The sequence below is a fragment of the Pungitius pungitius genome, chromosome 8 (assembly GCF_949316345.1).
Source record: "Pungitius pungitius chromosome 8, fPunPun2.1, whole genome shotgun sequence".
NCBI lineage: Eukaryota > Metazoa > Chordata > Actinopteri > Perciformes > Gasterosteidae > Pungitius > Pungitius pungitius.
Window position 1 is genome coordinate 2,153,043 of NC_084907.1, and position 18,805 is coordinate 2,171,847.

Consider the following 18,805-nt stretch of genomic DNA (forward strand, 5'->3'; position numbering starts at 1 on the left):
CTAAAAAAAAGTCTAAAAGGGTTATGCCCTTGGTGTTTTTTTATGCACAGCAAACAATAATGTGACACACTTGAGGAAAAGCAGTGAAGAGATACTTCATAATCACAATCATAATCAACCTCTACAACAGATTGACGACAACTTTTGCTGTCAACAATAGAAGGAAACAAATGGTCCCACTTCATCACAACCGTGGTTTAGCATTTACAGCCATGGTAAATTGTATGATAACACACAATAAATGTAGTCGATACACAGAGCAGATCACATTAACACAAAGCACATTAAAGAAATAATGATCTTTTTTACAGGAGTGATGCAGAAACTCAAGTGGGCTTAAAGAATGAATCATTATCTTCTGTTTTATTAAGTAAGAGACTGCCCTTCACATCGGCTCATCGGAAATAATTCTTCAGAGTTCAGCAAAAACCAACTCCATGAAAATGATGCTTTTTCTTCTTCTTTTTATTTTAGAAAAAAGACATATTTAAGACAATTAAGCAAATATTAAAACATTATAAGTAATGTGTTTGCAGCAAGCAAAGAAGACATCTTAGCTTTTAATGTTCTTTGGATGATATTTGCTGACTCTGATTAAAGAGCTGCACAAAACAAACACCACAGAAGCTCCAGACTCATCCGGCTTGAGTGGACGCCTCGGGGGAGAAGGGGTATTATTAGATTACCTGTGATGGAGTGAGTTAGATGGCGTTTCCATTCTGAGCTGCAGGTGCAGTCAGTTTTGTCCACCTGTGCACTTCAATACGTGTGCATTCAATTTGCATCGTGACTGTGTTATCTTCCTGGAAACCCACAATTACCATACACGACGGCACGACTCTCTCATAAATTTCACGCTTCCCCTCGTCTTCGCAGGTCTAATTTGCCGTCCCCCTGCAACCACCTCGGCCTAATTGCATTTACTTGTTTGAGCAAATCCCATCTGGTAAACTCAGTACGCATTCTGAATGAAATGTCTCCCCTCCATTATGGTTAAAGTCTAATTCGACCGCTGCTTTCGGGTCATAGATATACATAAATGGAAAGACGGATCAATTATTATAAAAGATAAAGCAAACTATTGATTTGTTGTGGCAATTTTACCCCACACCAAACACAACAACAATGCTGGATTCTCAGATGTACACAATGAACAGGGACTAATGGTGTTTTCCATTTGAAGGAACTAATGAAGCTTCTCCAAAGGGCAGGCTTTGTTTTAGATATTCTTTAAACCAGTGTGCCTGTCTTTCAAAGAAAAGGCTGGCGGTTGCCAAGCGATTACAAAGCAGGTGAACCCATTAAAAATGAATGTGGAAATGGATTTCTTGAAACAGCCTTCTAAGAACATGATTCACGACAAAGTGACACCATCCACAGTATTGGATTCCAGTTGGTGTTCCTGAAGCCTTTGGAGCACATCGTCCTCCATCTTTCCGATTTTTTATTTTTTTTTTCCCCCCAGCCACAACCGACCGTCGTGTCTTTTCACACCATGGGGAAGTGACGTCGCGTGTTGACAGCGTGGCTCGGGCACGCCTCCACGAGGGAACCGAGGCGAGAGCGGAGAGCGCTTGAGAGCTACGCCGCGGCACGTTCGGAGCCACTCGTTGGGACTGGCATGGCTGCGTGCAGCTCAGCACTGCGATCCGCATCCACGAGGCTCCCGCCTGGACGTTTGCATTCCCTCTGCACGGCGGCACTGCCTTGATACGGCGCCGGACGGAGCAGCGGCGAGCCGTGCTGTGCTCTCGCAGCATGTCGCGGGGCATTGGGGAGATAGAGAGGGATTAATAAGAGGGGAGGGTGGGTGGGTGGGTGGGAGACAGCCTTACCGCACACTTGAGCGATGTTCCACGAGCTTCTGTCTCCCTCGTTTCCGAACCGTCAGGCTTTTCTGCACAGGGACCCTGGGACTAATGGAGGGATGCAATGATGCCGCTCTTCGCTTGTCATGCTTGAATCACAGCTTCATATATCCTTTTGTGTCGGGGACCTCATTGTCTTCGTCTGTCACTCGAGCCAGATCAACTGTGGGGTAGCGTGGCGGACAGAGCCCCCTCCTCAACCCCTCCCCCCCCTCTCTCTCCCTTGTCTGTGCCCCTGGCTTCTCAACCCTCCCGGCTCGCTCGTGTCTATTTACCTCTCTTAAGCCCTCCCCTCTCCGTTGAGCTCAGTCTCTCTTGCTCTCCGGTTCCCCACCTCTTACTATCTGGCTCTGTTGGCTCCTTCAAAGAGGGCAGCGTGCTGTTCTAACCCGGCTGCTTGCTGCATGACTTCCCGGGAAGCAGTTTTCACCGCTGCTCTGCCTCCTCAGGATTCCCGAGCCCTTCCCGGATTTCCATCTCTCCAAGGGCAGGATGTTCCTCCGCGAGGATTGATCCCCGTCCACCATTCTTCACTTTGCCCTTCCCCCCCCTAATCCTGATCTCCTGCCCTCTGACCCTCACCGCGTTGTTCTCTACCCCTGCCCGCCCCCTCCTATTCACCCTGAGCACCGAGCCTCTTTCCCTTCTCAAATCATTCCCCCCCCCTCGACCATGTTGCCATGTGTCTGCTGGCTCCAACTTATCCTCATCTTGCTGTCCTCTGTCTCATGGACCCGGGGGGAAAACTGCCCGTCGAACTGCATGTGCCCGGATCCTCACACGGTGGACTGCAGCGGCCGCGGGCTGACCCGTCTGCCCAGTGAGATCCCCCTGGACGTGCGCAGGCTGCTGCTGGCCGACAACTGGATAGCCCGCATCCCTCCGGACTTCCTGGTTCTGTACAGCGACCTGGTCTACCTGGACCTGCGGAACAACTCCCTTTCCCACATAGAACCGGGGACTCTCAGCACCTCCTCCAGGCTGGTCTTCCTGGACCTGGGCAGCAACAACCTGACGGAAATCCCCAAGGGGACTTTTGGGGAGTCTCGGAGCCTGATCAAGCTACGGCTGGGCAACAACCCGTACCTGAGCTTGGTGAGCGAGGACGCCTTCCTCGGCCTCACCTCTCTGAGGGAGCTGGAACTGGAGCGGAATGCGCTGTCTACGCTACAGGTGGGGGCCCTGAGTCAGTTGCCCTCCCTGCGAGCGGTGAGGCTGGAGGGCAACCCCTGGTTGTGCAACTGCAACTTTGCCAAACTGTTTGCATGGCTGATGGAGAACAGTCAGAAGCTTCCGAATGGTAAGTAGCAGCATCCAAGAATCGTGGGCTTGACCCAAATAACGCGTATCTGAGCCTAACATACAACGGCATTATTGCAAATCCACTGCAAAAACACAGCTCCAGTCTATTTATGTTTTCCCTGTAGGAGAGGGAACCCCCCCCCCCCCACCCCCTCCCTCTCACTTGTTCTAATTTTGTCTTTCTTCCTCCACTCCCGTAGCGTATAATGTGTGAGACTGACTATGTAATATGAAACAATACCACCGGTTTGAAAGGGAAGGGACGCTTTTATTTCAAAATACAGAACGAGACAATTCAAATGTGAACAACTCAACTATTATTAGGAGATTTGAGCCTTTTAGTTTCTCTGGTTCCACATGCACATAAACATTGTGTTGTATCGATCAATTTGCGGCTCATTTTTATATAATAACTATTTATGTAATACCAGCCATTTGCTGGACACTGTAATTCAACAATATCATCAATTACTCTAATCCTTCATCAAAGAATATGAAACAGGTTTACCTTCTCCGCTCCATGCATGTATGCAGTTTTTGGCCCGTATTGAAGACTCTGTCTGGCACTGGGATCCGGCCTGGGGGGTAGAGTTAGATAACAAGGCTGAAGTTTTGGTTTGCACGAGTGAATGTGTGCATGCATATCTGAGGAACAACACAAGACAAAGGGGATCACCGTGTCCCTGCAGAAGTATCCCCCTGCGTCTGAGGTCCGATTACATGGAGCTGATTGGTCTCATTCCCAAGGTATTGGATTCTAAAAGGTTGCAAGATGTAAAACATAAATAATCTGTGCTTATATCATTCATTTTGAGAATCTTAGACACTTGTAAAAAAGCAATATCTTCACAAACTATAATGAGGGTTTGTTCAGATAAACAAAGCAGGTTTTTACCTTATGTCAGCCATATGTATATTACTATTACTATTCGTGCCATTACAAAAGGACGCAGGCAGCAAGTGAAAGCCAGCATGGGGGGTGGGGGTGGCAGGATACATGAACAGATCCGACAGTTTAACCACACATGACTAGCTAGCATCCCGGGCTGTTATTGTATTCACATCAGGGTGTAATGTATGACGGGATTGTGCGTAATCTAATTGGTTAAGATTGATATGTGTGTAGGCATATGAAATACAGTACACTACTTGTAGGTGTTGTGTGAAAAGATATGCAGATGAGGAGAGGGATTGCGGTGTGGCACGTTGACCTGTATGTACAAAAAAATGTTTTTTCCAACGCATAAATAATTAATAGCAGTGGAATGACCCTCGCTTTTGTCATTGTGGAAAGCATTTTCTAATTTGTAAATTCTAATTAAAATCTTGTTCTGCTTCACAAAAGCTGTTTTGCTGACAACGCAAAAGAAAACTTGTATATTTAGGTCATTGTGTTCTGTGCTATTGATACTCCTTCTGCTTTCCTCAAGGGCTTCTGCGCAAAATGATACCAGTTTGAGCCTGTGAGGATGCAAGGTTGATAAACTGGCCAGAACTCCTAATTTCCCCTACTAACGGGCTGCAAATGCATTAATCACAGGTTCTAAGTATCTTTAAACTGCATGGTACAATGAATTACATCGGCAGCGCTGGCCAGGCAGGCGTCCACGACAAGAAGCCGAAGGCCTGGCCGAGCTTCTGGCTCCGGCTGCCAACTGGCCCCAGCGATCACACACACGGATATTGAGTCAGTATTGTGTACCTCGCTTCAAATGCAGCTCTTACATCCGCACCAGTGAGCGTTTGCTTTGCGTACCCCAGAGACGAGTCCACCGGCTTTGACTGAGCACACACACACACACACACTCACAGATGTATATGTATGGGACATCTGGAGTGTATGGGACATCTGGAGTACCCTACATTTGGTCTTTTGGGTTATTCTATTTCGCTTTGTGCCGCGCTAATGATGCAGGTGGATGGATAATTAAAAAGCAAAGGGAATAGTTACTATTCTTCCCTTCTGAGGCAATGCAAATTGGTTCGGTAACAGGTCAGAGAGAAGAAAACTGGCCATTGAACCGAAAGGTACCCGACAAAAAGTGTCTGTACACCTCTGGGAACTATTTAAAGGATAGTAGCTCTATTTTTCACAACGCAGTAGTTGACAACACGACACAAGTAGTTAGCTATTAACAATGGAATATGGTGCATGTCATTATGCTCACATGCGGAACTTTTGTTTTGTAACATGTTCGGATGCCACCAGTCAAAGTTGATGATAATCTAAGCAGTGCAGAGCACCGAATCCGTCAATGACTGATTTTGACTCTTTGGACATTTTGAAATACATTGTTTGATCCAAGCTAGTTGTGTGATGCCGTTTTGTCTAAATGCAAACTAAAGAACACAACTGGTTCACACTTGCAGGCGCTGTGCAGCATTCAGGCGTCATACTACTGCACCTCATTAACATAATGACTGAGCTCTCGATTGCGGAAAAATGTGATGACCTATTCCCTGGAACGCTGTGTTGGAAGTGGATACAAAATAACAGATGGAGACTCATTAGTGAAAGGGGATGACTTGACAAGCGCTTCAATATGTATCAGCTGCAACCAATATTATGATGGGTGCTTTGACTTAATCTCTCATTATTCGTGGAGATAATCAAGAAAAAAAGACAAAAATTGCTCTTTAAAATGTCCACTGTGCACTTCCATCCGTGTGGGTGTTGCATCTTCAGGTCTGATTCATTATACAACAAATCATTGACCGCGCCAGAAGATTACATTTTAAATATTCAGTGGATGTTTCCTCTCGTGAAACCAAGAGCTTCACTGATCGGCCCGACGCAAAGATGTTGAGGCACAAACGATCCTTTCACTGCTAACTAGATGCGGTGTTCAAACTTACGCTGTACACGGGAATATAAACTACTTCAACTATTTCAATTTTTTTTTTTTTTTTTTGTATTGTTAAATGAACCTGCGATGTGCTGTTCCAAAGCTGCATTTGATTCATAGCTTTAATCACTTGTCATTTCCTGTTTGTACAAAACACCACATGTTTTTCACTTTATCATTAAACCGTCCACAGGACAAAGTGCAGGCATTTAGAATCATCTATTCGAAGCAAGTAGTCCACATATATTCCTTCAGTATAGCGTTCATTTGTCTGACGTCGGGATATCCAAACTGTCATTAATCAGCAGGATAATTAAACATAATTAAATTTGAAAAATAGTCAATAAAATATGCACGGAACTGTGCGGCTATTTTAGGAGTCCTCCCTGAAATTCATATCCAGGGTTTCCTCTGCGATGGCCTGCGTTATACAGCAGCTGCAGAGCCCATGCTGTAAACCCAATTCCCACTCCATTTTTCACTTTCTGATTTCCCCCGAGATTTCAAGTCCGCAGAGACGGCACATTCTTCTGTTTGCATTCGTTTGATTACAGCAGGTCAGCATCACGAGTAGGTGGAAAACTCTTCAAATTCGGAACTGTTTTTGGATAGAAAAAAAATCACAAATCTCTTTCCACGTGGTTTCGTCACCTTATTTTGTGAAGGATCAGACCAAAAAGTATACGTTTTTTAAACCACCCCTCGGACTCATCAATCTTTCAATTGGGAGATGAGTGTAAACACGATCCACTGCTGTCTCCAGTGCTCCTGGGTTAAGGATGAACAAAGGCCATGTATAATTGAGCGAGACACAGTTCTAAGGAACATTGGCCCCAGGGTAATTGGAGCCAGAACTGCCTCCGGGGGCAGAGCAGGCCGGCTCCCACGAGACGCCGAAGCTCAAGGCCATCGTGGCATTTTCTATCAACACTTGCCACGACCTGGACAGTTTCACCGGTGAAGGACAGTTGATGAGACGGGGTCAAAGTCAAAATTTCTCGTTGCCCTCGCACCGTACCCATGCCATTTTTCCCCCCCCACAGACCTGTCGGCAAAAACACAGCAGGAGCACCTCAGAGGATACGAGCAGCTCGACGTGTCACACGGGTGACGACATTGCTTGCAATACCTTCACGGCTGCGTGGTGACACAAGCTGGCGGTTTATTTTATCTCGCCCTAATTGGATGTTTTAAGTCAAGATTTGAGATAAAGAGAGAGACGGACAGAGAGAGAGAGAGGGGGAGACAGAGATAGCAACAGAGAGCAGAGTGTGGATAGGTGGACGAAATTACAGTGTGATAGCATCGGCCGCTGCATGCGTGTACAGGAGCAGAGGGGGATAATCTGCCAATGTCAGGAATAAAAAAAAGGTGCAATGCCAACAGGGCAGGCTGTGTGAAGCACCGTGGATGACGGATACACTCCTGACTGCATGCTGTCGAGTAGTTTTATCATAGCGAATACTGCATGTTCTCGTGTTTGGGAGTTAGCTCAGGTCAATGTGTGAATTTGCTGTTTCAGTCATAAGATGTTTGGATGTCAATGAGTCTCCACACCGAAGGAATTCCCTCCTGGATGATTCACCCTCGCCCCGCTGTCACATGGGTGCTTGTCATTCTGTGCATTCTGCTCCTCTCAACTCCTACTCTTGCCCTCTTGTTGTGTGAATCTCACATCCTTTTCCCTTTCCGACTTCCCCTCGGCCTCTTTCTCTCTCTGATCACGACTGAATAATTCATCTCTCGCTGTAATTTTGTCCGGCTGGTTCTTTAGGATTTGACTTAAGTGGCACATTTCTCTGGTTTGATTAAGTAGGGAAGAGACAGTGCCAAGAGTCGTTATCAAAACTGGATTATTTAGTGTCTAGACACTACTGGTTTTGGCAACATGAGAAGACCCAAGGAAGGAGTCCGCAGGTTTGAGATGGTTGTAAATTTTGCATCGGTGCGCCGATCAATCTGGACGGACAGTGTGGCGTTGGGAGGAGGCAGGAGATACGAGCCTCGAGTATCAGACTGTCACAGCGAGGTAGATCAGTCACGGCTGCGACAGCAGATAGCCTATCCTCTCGACTGGCTGTAATCCTGAATGTGATCCATCAACTGCCCGCGCCAGGAATGTAACACAAAGCTGTGTGGGCCTACACACCTGATAGTGTTAGGGCATGGCATTTGTGTTATTGTCAGGCCTGATCCAGTTACACTTCTTTGTGATGTGTTCGGTGCCGTTTATGAACTGTGGAATATTTTTTTGTGTAGCTTTTATTAAGCACAAAACTATGACCCTTTGTTAAAATATCTCTATATCATGTTACATAAATTGTCCAATTCAGCAACCATCAATGTTTTAATGTCGCAGCGCATATGTGAATTCCTCTATTTGAGAACATGCATATTTAACGACTGTTTTACAACCAACAAACCCATTTTTCCTTGTGTAAACTGCTAACAATATTAGACAAATAGCTGCCTTGCCAAACTCCCCGACCTATTGGCACCAATGCTTGTAGGTTTGAGGGTAATACATCTAAATCTTTTTTGTTACTTTACCCTGATTTTTCTTGAGTTCTACTGGCAGCGCTAAGTCGAGTGTGTGTTAAAGGCCAGTTTGGAACTAGTTATAGCGTATGAAAAAAGCTTACACCTGTTGTAGAGCTACAATCAGGAGAAGATATGTGTTTAAAGTAGGGATATCAATAAATACATACAATACAAAAATAAAAAAATTCATCGCTGCAAACGTTTTTTTCACTTCTAATGCAAAAAGCTCTCTCCATCCTGCGCTACCGTCTTGCTTTCTCCGATGTAACTGACTGCAGCTAGCGGCCCTTGCGTTTTTCCGTTGTCAACTTCCGGTTTACATGCGGTTTACTTCCGGAAGTGAACTGGAAGTAAACTAACGTACGTTAATTACGTTAAAATATTTTATCGCATTACTCTTGGCTACATTAATTGCATAGATTAACCTGTTTATATTGACAGCCCTATTTTAAACATATAACTAATCAGTATATATTTTGTGGCGCTTTGGCATTCATATGGTAATACTTTATTTAGACTGCTGTCGCTCAGTTCGCCGCAGTTCTTTAGACATTCTGATCATTTTATTCACTAAATGGAAGACTTAAGCGTCAGAAATACAGTGCCGACTGGGCGTGAGCAGTTTTCAGAGCTGTATTTGGTTCGGTTGTGCAGTCATCACAACAAGGAAGCGCTTCCCATATGTTTTAATGTCTCTAATCTAAGGTCACATTCGTTAAGTCCGGACACCCTCCCTTTAGTGACAGATATGCACAACTCATCAGCGACAAGCTGTAATACCCAGAAATTGTAATCCAGGTGTTTGATCCAGAAGATTCCACTTTGGGACAAACAGCTGTTCAGTAATCCCCCCTTTTGGCAGTGTAATGAGCCTGTGTCCCCTATTGTGTCATTCTAATCTCACCATGCAAGGCTTCTGTTTTGCTGTGGGTGCATTCAATGTGTAGATGTATTCAAATAAATTACAAATATATTAACAATTGTACATTTTCTATGGAATACACATTTTTAAGACCCAAAGTGGAATTTCTCAGGATGGTTTGCTCCCATCGAGATCGTTTTGTTTGCATTAACCAACGTTTGTATCCATCCAGCATTGTCCTGATCACTAACTTATTATAATATGTGTGAATATCCTTTATCCTGTAGGGTAGTTTCAGTCTGAGATCAATGATCCATCGAGCGTCTCCTGGAGGACAGGAGTGTCTCAAAGGCGCACCGTGAATATGAATATAAGACATTCATCACAGGGACAAAGAGACAGGACAGGAGCTCCGACATATTGAACTTTCAGATGTATTTATTGTTTTTTTTGTCATTATATCAAGATGAATGTTTTGTCTCTCCCACTCAAACGGCTCTCTGGGAATCAATAACAAAAAGGTCAGTGTGTCCTGTGCGTGTCGGCCACTTTTTGAAGATTGTGAATACCTTATTAGCATCTTTAAATACCTTCTCTTTGCATAGCGACTCATTTTCTACAAAAACCTGCCATGTGCGCCAAACCAGCAGGACGCTGAATTATGAATACGAGCAGCCCAAGGTCACAACTCCCATTCTCAACAAGCCGTGAGAGAAGTTGGAAGTGAACACGAGGAAAAAGACAAAACAATTTTCTCTCCCTAAAAGCGCCGCTGAGTCAGAATGTCAATTGGAAACTGCTCTGTTGTTTACAAAGTGTGCGCCATGCGGTTAGTGACACAATTCTTTGAATAAGAGACTTGAAAGCAAACATCTTCTTTTGTAACCGTCACAGATTAACCACCTCTCAAACATGCTCATTAATGGAGCATTTAGGCTTTCTAATAGAGCATGTTCTTATATACTTATATGCCTCGGCTTAAACCTGCATTGACCTTCAGTTAGAGCTTCTGTCTCTTCAAACCACTCCCCACCAAGAGTTCCGTCCGCTCAGATCGGCTTTTGAGAAAAATATAGCGGCTCTTTGCAAAGCCTGGTTTTCATGGGGTCGGCGATGCCACGGTGATGTTGAAGGGGGTGGGGGGGGGGGGGGGGGGGAGTTATTATTATTAAAATTTTCATGAAAGAAGTAAATCCGAAAGATGTTGTGGGTTGTGGCTCAATGATCAGCGCCATCAATCCATTGACTCTTTTTCTCTGGCCCCCCCTAATTGTGTGAGTTATTATCGGCGAAACTCTCTCCTCGGTTGAGTTTATTCAGAAGTTAGCGCTAAACGTGGCAGCCACTCTGGTGACGGCGCTTCGTCGATTTGGAGGCGAGGGTCTGTTCTTCTTCCGTTCTATTTCTATGGTGAATGACCTCTGATGAAAGGAAGTACACTTTGGCCTAAGCTTTTTTTCTGGCAAAAGTACTAACCTGGAACACTAGATTGGGCAATTCATGATGCTTGAAAAAATATTTTGAGCTAACGCACACGGCCACAGCTCAAGAAGGATGGAAGCTCCATTGCAAATACATACTATAATACTAAAAACAAAGATTCGGTATGTAATAAAAAAAAGGAAGTTGTATTGACGTTTTGATGTTTGCTTGCATGCTTGTGTCCACTAATTGGATGTAATAGGAAATGTGAGAACGTGTATCTGGTATTAAGGGATTAGTGTCACTACGTTTTATCAAGCTCTTAAAGAGTTCAGTTACTAACCTATGAATACTTAATCAAAGGAGCTTGGAAGCCATTACTTATTTTTCCATTGTCACTTTTGAAGCTGGTCCAGGCTTTTTTTCCTATTCATTTACAAACATAAAATAGGGTTCCATCAACAGTCTACAACCACATTCATTCACTCGTTGGATTCCTAGTGGAATTTCACATGTTTCTATTATAGCAAAGACCCAGAATTCATGCACAGCCAAATGTGTGTGCATTTGCATCTACTGCATCAGTGGAAGCTGCCACCCACATCGCAAAGCTTCATTCCTACCCACCTATGAACTAACATTCACATCAATATCTCTAGTTTCTTCCCATACGGTCAGTGCAAAAATGGCCGTAGTTACTGGCTTTGTGTCTTGACGTTCCTGCATTGCTGCGACATACTGCGGGCATCATAGTAGGAGGGACCGGGCTCTTACCGGGATGGATCTCGTTTTGCAGTCATGAGTTGGAAAGAAAAGACTCAGTGGAAGGCTTGCGTCTCTGAAATGCAAACGTCCACCGTCCTGCCCCATTAGAATGAGCGCGAAACAATAATCTGGGTGAAAGTGACCGGGACACGGAGAGAGCCGCACTCACCGATTTATCGTACTGTCGTCGTGAGATGACTTTCGGTCATGGTGCCCTTGTCTCGGAATTTTAACCGATACATCAGTTTCTCCTTGAGATGAAACCAGGCGTTACATTCTGTAGGAAAGTGAATTGTTGGTGATGTGCCCAATGAAGCTGGAATTAAAATAATTTATTCTTGTTCTCTAAAATAACAGAATCTCCAAAGCAGCTCATGCTGAAAAAACACAACATCCCTCTGACAGTGCAAATGAAATATATACATGCACGCGCTGCTTGTGCTCCTGCATGATGTCATTTTGCATGCCTTGTAAATCTGTCTAATCCTATGTCCTTCTTCAACGCAGGAGTGGAGGGCATGGAGTGCTCCCTCCCCATGGACGGCAGACGTGTTTCCCTGACCCAGCTCTCCAAAGACAGCTTCCGCGAGTGCCAGGCCACGCTGACGCTCACTGACCTGCTCATCATCATCTTCTCCGGCATCTCCGTGTCCGTGGTGGCCATCATGACGAGCTTCTTCCTGGCTTCAACGGTTCATTGCTTCCAACGCTGGAGTAAAGGCACCAAGGGCGACGAGGAGGAGAGTGAGGAGTGAGGAGGAGGAGGAGGAGGGGGGGGGGGGGTGGGGGAGGGTCGACTCCGAGGAACTTTCATGCCGCCTCCTCCTCCCTGGTGCATATGCAGGACTGTTCATCCAGGACCTAAGCCCTGGTTCGGTTGCAGTTGTTTCCTCTGCACGGGGGTTATGGTAATGAGGGACATTCCCTAGGAATGAGTCCTGACTAGAAATTAGCTGTTGCATTGCTCCACCTGCAAAATGATAGATTGGGGTCATCTTCCGTGGCTATGGGCTACAGGCTCAATGTTGTAGTCCTAGATAGATATAGTGAGGCTGAACACCTGTAAACGATCACACAAAGAGGAGGAGGCTTTGCTCTCAGTGCTTTCACATTAGTTTTAGACAAGCTGATAACTTCTCAACGTGTAATCACATTAGATTGAGATCCTGTAAAGTGACATCCAAGTTTTAGATGATTTTCACGGGGACTCGTCTTGATGGGGCAGAGTCCGCCATGAAGAAAGGATGTCATACCGACCGAGGACCTCAGTAATTTACTGCCTATACCACGATATGCTGGCATATCCTGCCATTTACAGTGTCTTTTTTCTGGAGCCTCACTCACATTCAAAGCCACTTCTGTTGCTCCTTCTTAATGTGAAATGGTGGCAGAGTAAATTAAGTAATGGTCAGGTAGATTACATATTGTAGGCAGGAGGCATTTACGGTGGGTCCACACATCCATTCAGTAGTATATCTATTATATAATCACAAATTTATGTCCAAAAGAAAATAATGTACAGTCAAATGAAACATATAAATCAAGAGGACGTACTGCATATTCCTTAGATTGGTGTGACCTGTGTAGAAAGACAAAATAAGAGTATAATCTTAAATTACAGCAAACCTGGTATTAAATAGAATCTAAGTAGAACTACTGTGTCAAATAAAGCACTTTATATGGTGAACCAAATATTGGCGAACCCCTAATTACACTATGTAGACTGGTTTTGTATTCATCTGCCAAAGAGTAGGTTGAGGTGAGGGAGAGTTTGCATACGAGGACTTAATTTATTTATAGGATTTTAGTGAGGTAGGAAAGGCTGCACTACAGCCAAATCGCACCTCGTATTCACGTATTATACTCAAACCCTTATAGTCTCCAAAGATGAGCTTTTCCCTCTAGAACCAGCTGTATTACTTTGCCTCATTTCATGTGGAGTTTTAAACTGTTTTAAAAGGGGTCACTTTAAGAATATATTTTTTAATATACAATAATATTTTTTAGATTTACAGAATTGAAGAACACAGTCAGGTTCTCCTTTTTAAGAAAACTTCTTCCAATATGATAAGTTGCAGATTTTGATGTCCTCATGAAGTCCTCATGAAAAGATATTTAATAAAGCAGCAGTGCAGTGCAATCCAGATTAAACAAAGGTCGCGCCTTGAATGCCATGTGTTCATTTGCATCCTGTATGTTTAAATCCTCTTCCATTAGGATTTGGAAAGCTCAAAGCTACAGCATTTCGTCCCCAATGCTTATACGGCGTATTGTGTTGCTTCCTACATTTTTGTAAGGCATGAATAATTCACAGAAATTAAGATATGAACCAGAAAGAATGTCAAGCCCCCAAATGCAGAGAAGAAGAGCCGCAAGCACAAAGAGTTATAATTCATGTGTGGTTAACAATGGATAAAAAGGACTTCTACATGCCTGTGTCGGTTAAGAACAATTTGTGAGCCTGAAAGTGCAGCATCAAAGAGCATATTTTGCATAAATGATGAGAAATACATATTTATTTTTGTTATATTTAATTTGCAGCAATAAAAGCACAAAGATTCTCGCAGAATGCTAATGGTTTCTATTAAAAGAAGAGACACATCCCATGTTGGTAACATCTCCTGTGGTTATTTTTTTTTTTCATCAATGTGCATCGTCACGTGTTGGGTTGAAAATGCTCCGTCCTATAAATAGTGTATTAGTCGCACTGTATGGAATTCAAATGGCTACTGATTTGATTAAAAATCTGTTTTCCAAAATAAAATCTAAATAAAAGGCTAATGCTAGAGAATTTCATTTCTGCCACTCAGTCTCTAATGACAACAAATAACTCAAAGTTAATAGAGGGTCTAAATAGGACTCTTAGCAATTCAAAAGTATGAAACCATTTCAATGCATATGTTTTGGAAAAACAAAAGCGTTTTGAAAGCTAACCACCACAATAACCGCTAAAGTCAATTCGTTAGGTTTTAGTGGTTCCCTCCCCAAGCGAGAAACTGCTTCCTCGACAGATGTCGGTGGATGGAGACTTCAGTCGAGGAACCAGATGGAAAGTTTTATACATATCATAATTGTTTCCAACTACTGTGTAGTTACTGAATATCAACAAACTGTTGTGTTGGCTTAGCTGTTAGCTTGAAGCATATGTTAGCATGACACTTTTCTTTCTCCTACTCATTTTATTAGGTAAGAAATATCAGCACATTAGAGCATGCACTGTTGAGTTATCTACAGAGTAAACTCCAGATTCATGTATATTTTTCTATTAAACCTTTCGGAATGAATTGAAATGAATTTATTTACTCTGTCAGTCCCCAAAGCACATTTCTGGCATCGCGCACCCTGAGAAAGCAGAGACACTGCTGGCTGCTTTCCGACAGTTTTGTTTCAAAATGGCTTAAGATACCAAAATCCATGTTACCGTATGTTTTGTCAGATGAAATGTCCGAATGGCTCAAATCTAAATGAGGTGACAGCTAAGAGTGTGGCGTTGTTGCCGCGGCTGAATGCATTTCCAAATGTCAAACAGTCCATGTGTGTAGCTCTATGTTGATGTTTGCTAAAAACGAAAAAAAGAAACACAATAAAATACTTTTTTTTCCCTGTCTGTTGGCCTGGTGTGTGTAGAAAATACAGCGTGACCATTATCAGCGAACACCTGCACGTCCCTGCGACACACGCCGACCTGCTGGAAGTAATAGTCTTCAGTAAAGGGCTGCTCTGCATGCACGTGATGTGACAGTAACTGTGGAAATGTGATTCTAATAGGTCACATCTACTGCTTTTTTTTCTTCTTAATAATGACTCAATGATGATTCTGAATCTCTCAGTCTCATCTCCCGGAGCTGAAATATTTTGTCTCGTCACCGCAGCAGACGAGCAAGGCTTCTCGGTAAACACGGCTCAGTGTGTTACCTCACACAACACTGTTATCACACTGCAGGTGTGCAAATTGCGGCACTATTTTTGGAAGGGGTGTTAGATAAATCCAAAACTAAACCCCTGCGTGTGTTTGTAGTCCGTTCTTACAAAAAGCTCTGTGTGCATTTGCAAAATCTGCGATGGGTCAAACAAAAGCCGAATTGGTGCACAGTTTCATCCCCGGGACGTGAGGATTTTTTTCTTTGTGTTTCTGTTTGCTGCGGCGTCCAATTCTTCAGCTCACGACTTCTTTATCGACAGAGGTCTGCCTTTCTCTATTCATCCCTACTTTTAGGCATTCATTTCATGAAGGGATGGTGTGCTTTTCCTCGGAAGTCTGATGTCACATAATCACAGGATGAAACAAGACCCCCCCCCCCACTCCTTAGAGTACCGAAAAAGCAGTCAGGCCAGAGAACAAAAACAAACAAATCCTTACTGAATTAATTCCATATTCCAAAGAGGAATTGCCACATTGGACCGCAAACAGCATATGTGAGACTCGCGCACCCTGTGCAAGTGCAACCGTGGAAAAAGAGGCCTGTGAGGGTGGTGGTCGTGATGAGGATTCTCCTGCAACCATTTACCTCATTTGGTTGTCATGACTACACAGCCGGAGGCCTGAGCACTTGGACACCGAGGCGGGAACGGGGGGGGGGGGGGAGAGGGAGGGTCGCTGGGAAGCGCGGCCCGGAGTGAGGCAGCCTCGCCTCTTTCTCCACGCATCAGCTAACTGGACCTGGCATGAGAAAAAAGGAAAGAGAAATAAAAATGTGCTCTTGGACCCTGTGAGATAATCTGTGGCTTTCACATCCATCCTCCCACTTTGGGTTTGTCCTAGGCGTGTGATCCGTGGGGAAGATTAGGATATTCGTTTCTGCAGTCTATTGTTGAGTGTACTGTACAGTATGTAGTAATGTCATCAAATCCAATCGGATTACAGAGGATGCCCAAAATAAATGGCTCACGGAGAAGGATTAAATACTATAAACCAGGTCACTTAATTTCTACGATAATAAACGAAAAAGAGTGATGCTTTAGTTCATATGTCAGACACTGAAGAATGAAACCAATAATCTGACGAATAAGAATTGTGCTCTGGAAAATAATACTTTTCATTGATTTTTTTATTCATCAACAGCTTCCCTTTAGATCTGTTCCTGACCTACAAAGACAGGAAGCGAGCGGGACCGAGCGGAAAGTAAGCCAACCCTCCGAGAGGAAGCTTTGAATGAATAATGGTCGGGTGGCTTACAGGGGGATCAGGGTCTGTGGAGGAACTAGCAGCAGAAGGGTCGGGTTGCAAAATAAGAAAAGCAGCACACACCTGATGCTTCGCTCTCTTCTCTCAGGAACTGACACAACGCTCCCTGGTTCCAGAGAGGTGCACGAGATTTAGTTGACATTTACATATGGTAGCAGTCAGGATTGGCCAGTCTCTGCTTACAGTAGTGACTTTCCACCAACACACACGAACCTATCAAGTCACCGAAGGAGAACAGAGCTACTGAGAAACCAGAGTGAGCATCGTGTCTTTGGATGTGGCATGTCGTTTAACATCATATGTGATCTATATGCCTGTAGGAGCCTAATGTGGTGGCCCTGTCGTTGGGTCCATTGCTCACCTGCATAAGCGATGAGGTCATTATTGACACCAGGTGTCAAACCCCGGAGTGAAAGGGTTTTGAGTGAGCAAAAAAGTATCTGTACACAAACAGATGAACTAAGATCAACGGCATGTCGGTGGATTGTGTCTGCAATGAAAGGCGAACGTGGAGGTAATTGAGGCTCAGACGGATCAATCCGGAGGAAACCAGCAGCTCAGCAGCTCAGGTAATTGACCGGGCTCCTTTAATGATGCCGGTCACCTCCGTCACTTCAAATGGCCTCGCCACCTCGGGTCAACGCATTGATTCCTTAGATTTCTTTCAATTTGACCAAACAATTTCGAAGGCAAGCACTGGCTGCTACCTATTTTTTTTGGCGGGAGCGTTGAAATGTTATCCGCCGTGGCGAGGGCCAGGCGTGGAACGGGGGCCGCCACGGGCATCAGCGCATGCTGCAGGCAGACCGCTCATCCGCTGCACCGACTAGCACAGCGGCAGGACGGCGTACTCCCTCACACTCCGTTTGCATGTCCCATATGTGTATACCAAGAGGATGAAACAAACCATTTCATCATGAATAACCCGTTTCTTCCCTCATGCTGTTGAGGTCACGCTTATCGTGCATCCGAAGCACCTTTATCCTGATCTCATTTGTTATTTGTAATGATTAAGACTTAAGAGGGAGGGGGGCATTTACACCTCCTGTAGTCGGCACAACACATCCTCACCCAAATTCCTCAAATACTGCAACTAGACGTAGCCTTTATTAAGGCGTTTTGGATGAGACGGCACGTCAGTCCCCACTTTTTGTCCTTAAGTCACACAATGGAGTCACGTGACTAGCAGGACCCACGGCGGAGGTGTGTATCATTTCCAATTAACGTCCACACTTATTTATTCATTGCTGATGTAGAGTGTGCCTTAATGAAGCGGGTGTGTGTTTACAGTGGAGTTAACGGCGCGCCAAGGTGCATCAATGTCAGACTCTGCAGGAGCGCGGCGGCGGCAAGTGACCCACTGGAGGTGAGCAGGTTGAGCAGAGACACAGACGTCAGACATCAACATTGATATTCGTTGCCGTTCGTGGAGTCAAACGTAATCAGGCGCTGTGGCTTGCGGACACACACACGCGCACACAGCACTTGATAAACTACACGACGCGAAAGCACCACTTCTTATGTTGATTTCATTTACCCGTGTCGATAGTCGAGATAAATAATTCATGTTGAAAGCACAAGAGGAACATTGGTGGGGCGGGGGAGAAAGTGTTTCGTCCCGCGGGTTGATGGGTGTTGAACTGGAGGAATTAATCTGACACGGCGAAATCATCAAAGGTGAACGGTGAACGAGCAAGACGGTAACAGCACGACCCGTCACTCACACCGGCTTCCCTCGAAAAACAGGCCCATGAGGTCACCGCGTCGCACCTTCAGGGCTCGGATCCTACATCCGCACGCAGCAGGGAGGGCAGGCGGCGCCCCACCAGGAAGCAGTGAAACTCCAATGGTTTTCACCTATTTGAGCTCTGATGTAAGATGCGGGCTTGCCATGCCGTGGAGCAACGTTACTCAATTTCGTATTTTTAATAAGGAAACAAACGCAGTCCTTTTTTATTATGGTAAGAAGAAAAAAAAGGAAATAGAGCATCTTTCAGGAGCACTTGGCCCATAG

At 44.7% G+C, this 18,805-nt stretch overlaps 1 protein-coding gene across 1 annotated transcript; it reads left to right on the top strand.

The window, feature by feature from the left end:
• Positions 1 to 1,902: 1,902 nt before the first annotated feature.
• Positions 1,903 to 15,213, top strand: lrrc38b (leucine rich repeat containing 38b). Its single transcript, XM_037491190.2, has 2 exons — positions 1,903 to 3,168; positions 12,114 to 15,213. Exons 1-2 carry the CDS (start codon positions 2,541 to 2,543, stop codon positions 12,359 to 12,361), a joined length of 876 nt encoding a protein of 291 aa, XP_037347087.2. The 5' UTR covers positions 1,903 to 2,540; the 3' UTR covers positions 12,362 to 15,213.
• The last annotated feature ends 3,592 nt before the right edge of the window (positions 15,214 to 18,805 follow it).

Coding starts and splice junctions, on each gene's coding strand:
- lrrc38b (XM_037491190.2), top strand. CDS start 2,541: ATGTTGCCATGTGTCTGCTGGCTCCAACTTATCCTCATCTTGCTGTCC. Junction 3,169..12,113: donor CAGTCAGAAGCTTCCGAATG/GTAAGTAGCAGC, acceptor TCTTCAACGCAG/GAGTGGAGGGCATGGAGTGC.